Source organism: Octopus bimaculoides, chromosome 10 (genome assembly GCF_046866305.1).
Source record: "Octopus bimaculoides isolate indiv1 chromosome 10, ASM4686630v1, whole genome shotgun sequence".
NCBI lineage: Eukaryota > Metazoa > Mollusca > Cephalopoda > Octopoda > Octopodidae > Octopus > Octopus bimaculoides.
In genome coordinates this window covers 90,689,133-90,697,336 of record NC_142937.1, presented here as the reverse complement: position 1 = coordinate 90,697,336, position 8,204 = coordinate 90,689,133, and the positions used below count along the sequence as shown (strand labels likewise).

The window sequence follows — 8,204 nt, the reverse complement described above, 5'->3', positions numbered from 1 at the left end:
CACAAGGGGCTAAACATAGAGGGGACGAACAAGGACAGACAAAGGGATTAAGTCGATTGCATCAACCCTAGTGCGTAACTGGTACTTAATTTATCGACCCCGAAAGGATGAAAGGCAAAGTCGACCTTGGCGGAATTTGAACTCAGAACGTAGCGGCAGACGAAACACTACTAAGCATTTCGCCCGGTGTGCTAACGTTTCTGCCAGCTCGCCGCTTTGGTGTACGTATATATCGAGTGGATGAGAAGTTTGCTTTGTAATCATGAGATCACGATTTCTATCTCACTGCTAAGCAACTTGAGTAAATCTCTTTTACTTGTATAAATCTCTTGAATGAGTCCTGACTATTTCGCGAGGGTATGCTGAGAAGTTCCCGGCTTTGGGTAAAAGAAAATACAGGGGGATCAGTTAATTATGATTTTATTCAACATATTCCTCATTTAAATTCACATACTTGTTGCAACGGCCCTTCGGTTTTCTAAGTTCTGTAAAAGAAGTTGCTAGGTTGGGCACTCCTCGTATATAGCAATGTCACAATATGTAAATGAGTATTTATATACACGCACATATATATATATATATATATATATATATATATATAGAGAGAGAGAGAGAGAGAGAGAGAGAGAGAGAGAGAGAGAGATATGTATACATATATCCTCACATACTATTACTATATGTACTATTAAAGGTTATATGTGGGTGTACATGCATTTACATATGAAGATATAATATACATATTGGTATGCTTTTATGTATGGATGTATATATGTGTGTATATGAATTCATGAATACATACAAATGTTCACACACACACACACATATATACAAACGCTCACACGTGGATACATATATCCATTTGTCAATTTATGGGAGCACATATGCATGCGTCCGTCCATCAATTTATCCACCCATGCTTACATTATTGCATCCATTCATACATTCTTACATACATACATGTATACATTCTTACATTTATACATGTATTCATACACACATACAGATATACATACTATTCAGGACTATAATACTTTATCATTCATTATCGAACTATATAATTTACGAAAGGAAAAATCAATCATGTAATTTCGGAAGCTTTGAATAGTTTTCGTTCGTTTCATTCATCTCGAACCATAAATCCATCTCTATAGCCGTCAACACCTCGCCATTCATGTTCAAATACAATATTTCTATTAAACATATTGCCTATTTGTTCGACTCTACGACGCTTATTGCAGCTACTTTTTCTCTGATATCTTTTGTTTTCGCTTCTTTTATTATCCTTACACACATACACACACATACACACACATTCACACACACACACACATGCGCACGCACGCACGCATGCATGCATGTGCGTGCACGTAAACACCCACTTTTCGCATGCATACATATGTATATATATGTGTGTGTGTATATAAATATATATAGATATATGTATATGTATATGTATGTGTATATATTTGTATACAAATATATATACATATATTTGCATACAAGTATATTTTTACGCACTATATCTATAGATAGATAGATAGATAGATAGATAGATAGATAGATGTGTGTGTATATATTTATGTATATATATATATGCGTGTGAGGTGTGTGTGTGTGTGTGTGTGTGTGTGTGTGTGTGTTTATGTACATGTGTGTGTGTGTGTATATATATACACACATATATATAATATAAATAATATATAAATATATGCATATATCCAAACATATATGTACATACCTACATCTATACACACACACACACATACATATAAATATGTGTGTGTGTGTGTGTGTGTGTCTATATATTATATGTATATGTTATGGGGAAATCCTGAACACTCTCCGCCCACTTGACTGAAGGTGGACGAAGCGATTACAATAAATAAGAATTCGGTGAACTGTCAGGTAGAACCGTGTTGGTTAACCGTGTTAGTTCGGCCTGTTCCGGTTTAACAGTCGGTAGTTGAACAGTGAATACTGAGTACCGTACCTGCGTTCGAGTCGTACGGAGTGCGTTCTGGGTTAACATATGTTTCTGCGATACGTTATTTTTAGGTAACCACAGCCAACTATTTATCTGTGTAATACGGACTTACACAGGATGTCATAACACTATGCATGTATATATGTGTGTGTGTGTGTGTGCGTGTGTGTGTAAGTGTGTGTACGTATGTGTGTATATATGTGTATATAATATTTATATGTGGCATAAAGAGGCAAGCTGGCAGACTCGTTAGCAGGCCGCACAAAATGCTCAGTAACGGTTCAGGTGTATTTACGTTCTGAGTTCAAATTCTGCCTAAGTTAACTTTACTTTTCATTGATGAAATAATAAGTACTGGCTGCGCACTAAGGACGATGTAATCGACTAGACCCGTCCGCCCACTCCAAAATTTCAGACTTTGTGCTTAGAGTAGAGAGGATAATATATATGAGCACATCTCTCTCCAGGTCCGAACATAACAGACTTCTTCCAGAGAGAGAGAGAGAAAGAGAGAGAGAGAAAGAGAAAGAGAGAGAGAAAAAGAAAGAGAGAGAGAGAGAGAGAGAGAGAGAGACGCGATATAGCAAGCTATTCTCTCCGCCTCTCTAACACAATTATTAACTTGAATCTACATGTATACATACATATGTATATGCATGTGTGTATTTATGCATTCATGCGTGTATATATTCATGTATGTGTGTATATAGATAGAAAGATACTTATATACATACATATATACATATACATCATTTACATTATTTACATTTCACGGATATTTGTCCTCATCTTGTTTGTTGTTAACAACGTTTCGGCTGATATACCCTCCAGCCTTCATCAGGTGTCTTGGTGAAACTTCGAACCTGGGTTCTCATTCCTATGGTATTTTTCAATCTTATTATTATTATTATTATTATTATTATTATTATTATTATTATTATTATTATTATTCAAGTCACTGCTTGGAATCGAACTCGGAAACTTGGGGTTGGTAGCCCGCGCTCTTAACCACTGTAGCATATGCCTGTTCAATCAGTACAAATCTTATGATATAGAAGTACAATAAAATATTAGTAATATCGCTAATGAATCATAACATCGAAATACATACATGTATATAATTCATTTATTTTTTACTTGTTCAGTCATCTTGACTGCGGTCATTATTATTATTATTATTATTATTATTATTATTATTATTATTATTATTATTATTATTATTATTATTATTTTATGTATCTGCATGTCTACATATGTGTGTCTCCATAGATATGTGTGTATGTGTGTGTATTCCTAACGAACTCAAAGGAGTCAGACGACAGTAGGAAAGAGAAGAACAAAAGTAAAAATGCTTGTACTTACTACTGCTTACTTTCGGCATACCATAGCACGACATAAAAATCAAAAGATAAGCGAATAATTGCAAATAACCGCAAGCTGCAGCCATTTTAATTCGTGACCTTGCGTACAAAAGATTTTGGCAAACTGTGTGTTTTCGCGGGATTGTCCTGAAATATTCTTTATATTTATTCTCAAACCACTTACCACCACACCTTAGCCTTCAGAAATGTATATTTAAAGAAAAGTATGTCCGGCAAAATACAAATATTACATATGACGAATATTTTTCTTGTGTCCACAAAGGAAAAATGACAAAACAGGTGTGAACTCACAGCGTTCTGATGTTTTGAAAATCTCAGATAACAAAACCAACTTCTATAAACAATAGCAAACAGTTATTTGCATACAGGTTATAACCAAAAATATGAAACTACGCTTTCATGTCACTGTTTTGTGTATTATAGGGGTTTATACTTACTTACTCGGATAGACAGACAGGCTGGCTGGCAGACAGACTGACAATAGTGTGCAAATTTTTGCGGACAGGATCAAATTTCGTGACTTTTTCATATGTCGTAATCTGTGACTGAACTATTGAAGTTTTTGTTGATTTTCCTTTCAGAATAGTGTGGTGACGACATGTGGCATCTCATCAGTTGTGGCTTCGCTCTAGCATTTCCTTCGGTGCTACATTAGAGCTTGTTCTGTGTTGTTGTTCCTGCGTGCGTTCATTATTAGTCTTTAAATTCATGATGGATATCACCCCTATGAAACGTGCAAGTATTGTAGCTCCTAGCAAAAATGGCTGATTTTAGTATTAGATTGCTGAAAATATGAATGAGGCAAAGTCAACTGAAGAAGAGCTTTGCTCGAAACGTAAAACAACCTTTCTTTCCTTCGCAGGGCGTCTGCTAATACTTTACAACGTCTTCGCGTTGTTGTTTTTTTTTTGTGTTTGTTCTTCGTTTTTACTATATATATATATATATATATATATATATATATAGAGAGAGAGAGAGAGAGAGAGAGAGAGAGAGAGAGTCTGGAACTTATTTATCGATCTGATATGCATTTTATCGAATTGTTACTTTAGGTATTTGAGAAAAGAAAGAAACAATTAAGAAAACCGGTTTTTATCAGAAAACATAATCATTATAAGCTATAAATATTGTAATATATAGGGGCTTAATATATATGGATGTACGTTATACAATAGTTAAACATTACGTGATACAGAACACAACAGTTAAAGGGCTAATAAGTATATTCTTTATTTTCAAAGGTGGGAGTTACCTGTTGTAATTTTTCCATTTAATGGCTCTCGGTCTTACGTGGAATAAATATATTGCACTTGTATAATTTCTTCAATAAAGACTGGTTTACGAAAAATCGATAGTTGGCAGAATCGTTAGCCCACTGCACAAAATGCTTAGCAGTACTTCTCTTGGTTTTACGTTCTGAGTTCAATTCCACCAAGGTGAACTTCACTTTTTATCATTTTAGGGTCGATAAAATAAGTACCAATTGTGTCTCGACGTAATCAACTAACCCTTTCCCCCAAAATTTCTGACCTTCTACCTATAGTAGAAAATAATACAGTTCTATATTTAAGAGATAAGGAATTATGTACATTATTTACATTATTTACATTTGACGGATATTTGTCCTCATCTTGTTTGTTGTTAACACAACGTTTCAGCTGATATACCCTCCAGCCTTCATCAGGTGCCTTGGAGAAATTTCGAACCTGGGTTCTCATTCCTAAGGTATTTTTCAATGTTGTTATTATTATTATTATTATTATTATTATTATTATTATTCAGGTCACTGCCTGGAATCGAACTCGGAATCTTGGGGTTAATAGCCCGCGCTTTTAACCACTACGCTATATGCGCAAGGACATATGGCGTAGTGGTTAAGATTCCGAGTTCGATTCCAGGCAGTGACTTGAATAATAATAATAATAATAATAATAATAATAATAATAATAATAATAATAATAATAATAATAATAACAACATTGAAAAATACCTTAGGAATGAGAACCCAGATTCGAAATCTCACCAAGACACCTGATGAAGGCTGGAAGGTATTTCAGCCGAAATGCTGTGTTAACAACAAACAAAATGATGACAAATATCCGTCAAATGTAAATAATGTAAACAATGTAGAAAATGTGTTTAACACTTAGTTTAAGTGTTAAGCTATTTTCATTTAAAACTGGAAGTAAAAGGGTAAGAAAATAAGATAAAGGTTCCAATGCCAGAAAATGGGATTAGTCTTCGTTCGCTCAGTATGTGAGGCTGAACGTTTAGTACTAGAAAAGGGGAGACATTTTACATGTGTGTATGATCGTATTTACATCGAAGTGAATATCTGTTTCCAAACATGTAGGTGTGAGTGTATGAGTTTGTATGTGTGTCTGAAAGTAAACTGATGTTAATAGCTGAAGGGAATTGTTGTTTAAGAAAATTAAACTTGTATAGGCAAGTGTATAAATGTGAATATTTAAAATAGGTGCGGTGCGAGGAGAGCGTGACACGGAAGTTTGTACAAGAAATGAAGAAAGGAAAAAACAATGGGAGAAGAGGGAAACAATGAGAAGAAGGAAAGACATATGAAAGGAGACATATAGTTGAATGTAAAGTTTAGATACTTGTGTAGATTTAAATGATGAGTATGTGAATGTATACGTGTGTATATAAATCATATATGTGTGTCTTGAAGGTGGGTTTGGTCATATTTATTTATGTATATATGTACACGTACGTATATGTGTGTGTGTTTGAGTGTGTAGATATGTTTGTGTGTGTGTGTATATATATATATATATATATAAAGGGAGAGAGGGGAGGAGAGAAAGAAAGAGATTGATAGATATTTATATCTATGTACATTATAATAAGTACTAGGCTTACAAAGAATAAGTCCTGGGGGCCGATTACTTCGACTAAATGCAGTGCTCCAGCATTGCCGCAGTCAAATGACTGAAACATATAAAAGAATATCCTCCGTATACAGGCTTTCATCAAGGCTCGATCAATCTTCTCCATATTCCCGCAGCAATCTGAGAGTGAGCGCGTAGAGAGAGAGTCTCTCATTTTTTTCTACTCTAGGCACAAGGCCCGAAATTTTGGAGGAGGGAGCCAGTCGATTAGATCGACCGCAGTACGCAACAAGTACTTAATTTATCGACCTCGAAAGGATGAAAGGCAAAGTCGACCTCGGCAGAATTTGAACTCACAACATGAAGACAGACGAAATCTCGCTAAGTATTTCACCCGGCGTGCTAACGTTTCTGCCAACTCGCTGCCTTAGAGAGTCTCTCATTCGAACGCACCCACCAACTTATAGCCATTACTGTACGAAGTTAAGATTGTATTTTAAGTATTCATTATAATCAAGACTCTGTGAAAGATATTCAGAATCTGAATGATTATGTTTACTTCATTTGTTATATTCAATTGATTTTTTATTAATGATGCATTTTTAATTAATAATTAATTAGAATTTTCCTGGAAATTCTCCTATAAAATGAGAAATAAAGATATTGCAGAAGTCTTTCTTGCTTTTCTGATTTTTTTTCTCTACGTCTAGCTCTGGTTCTTCCACTTTTCATGTGTGTGTGTGTGTGTGTGTGTGTGCGTGCGCGTGTGCGTGCGTGTGTGGGTGTGTGTGTTGTGATTGTTGATGTCATTACTGTTATTGTTATTGTTGCCGCTGCTGTTGCTGCTGCAGCTGATGATGATGATAATGAGGATGAGGTGGGGAGGAGGAGGAGGAGGAGGAGGAGGAGGAGGATGGTACTGTCGTTGATATTGCTGCTGCTGCTACTACTACTGCTGCTATTTAACGTGGGCGCACGAGTTTATAGCACTGTGATTTCTGCCAGGATTACGTCAAGAAAAATGTAAGGATTTTTTTTTTAGCGCTTTACCAGCAAAAAGCTTCGTAATATTTGAAAGTCTGTCTCTAAATTAGAAGTTGATGTTGTTGTTGTTGTTCATCGCTGAGTGTGTTTTGGAGGTTCCGTGAGTTCGTGTCTTTGTTTTTTCTGTAATTTTTATAGGGCTGCTGTTGATTTTATTGTTTTGTCTTGTTATTGAGTTGACCAGAGCTATACGAGTCAGGTCAACGTGGTCAACGTTTCATTCTTACTTGCTCTCCGGAACAAAATTTTAGAAATAAAAGTTTTCCAAAGCAAAGCAAAAATTTTCAAAATGTCTTCCTTCTTGTCTGCTGGTCAGTAAAAAAAGGAGTGATTTTGAAAGGGTAACATGCAGCTCGCAGTCAACCCTCCTACTATACAAACACTACAGACGTAGTGGTAACTAACAATTGTAGCAACAACATTAGTATTAACAACAATACTAGAGTCAATGGCCACCTCCTCCCCTCAAAAGTGCATGCCTTGTGCCTAAATCAAAAATCATTGTTGTTGTTATCATTTTATCTGTCTTTGTGTCTACATAAGAAAACATACTTTTGTGTTTGCGAATGTCTCTTATGACAGCGTAAATATAACAAGATTATCAAGTTCTTTTGCCTTTTGTTTGCTTTTTGTGTGGATAGAATTTATTTTTTCCTTCTAGAATATTCTACGAGGGAACGAGCTTTTGTACGTCAAGACGTCTAGTCCATATATTGGGAGAGTTTATTTTTCAGACATTTTGTTTTAAATTTTTTTAAATACAATATTCAACATGTATTCCTCAACGAGAGGAACGATGAAAGATGTTAACAAGAAGCAGAATAATTATTGCCCCTTCAAAACAAACTGTAGGAGCAATCTTTGAAAACACATAAACGAATTTTAAAACATGATTAACAAAATTACAACAAAAAATATTGCAAATGAAATGAGCACTTACTCTCAAAC

The 8,204-nt window shown here is 35.1% G+C and overlaps 1 protein-coding gene across 1 annotated transcript in view; it reads right to left on the bottom strand.

Moving 5' to 3' along the window:
- Window positions 1-3,511, bottom strand: part of LOC149133805 (neurotrypsin-like) — an 18,681-nt gene extending 15,170 nt beyond the window's left edge. Inside the window, exon 1 of the mRNA XM_089358997.1 lies at window positions 3,347-3,511. Within this exon, the coding sequence (XP_089215123.1) occupies window positions 3,347-3,431 (85 nt within the window). The 5' untranslated portion in view covers window positions 3,432-3,511. The remainder of the gene's footprint in view (window positions 1-3,346) is intronic.
- Window positions 3,512-8,204: the final 4,693 nt, after the last annotated feature.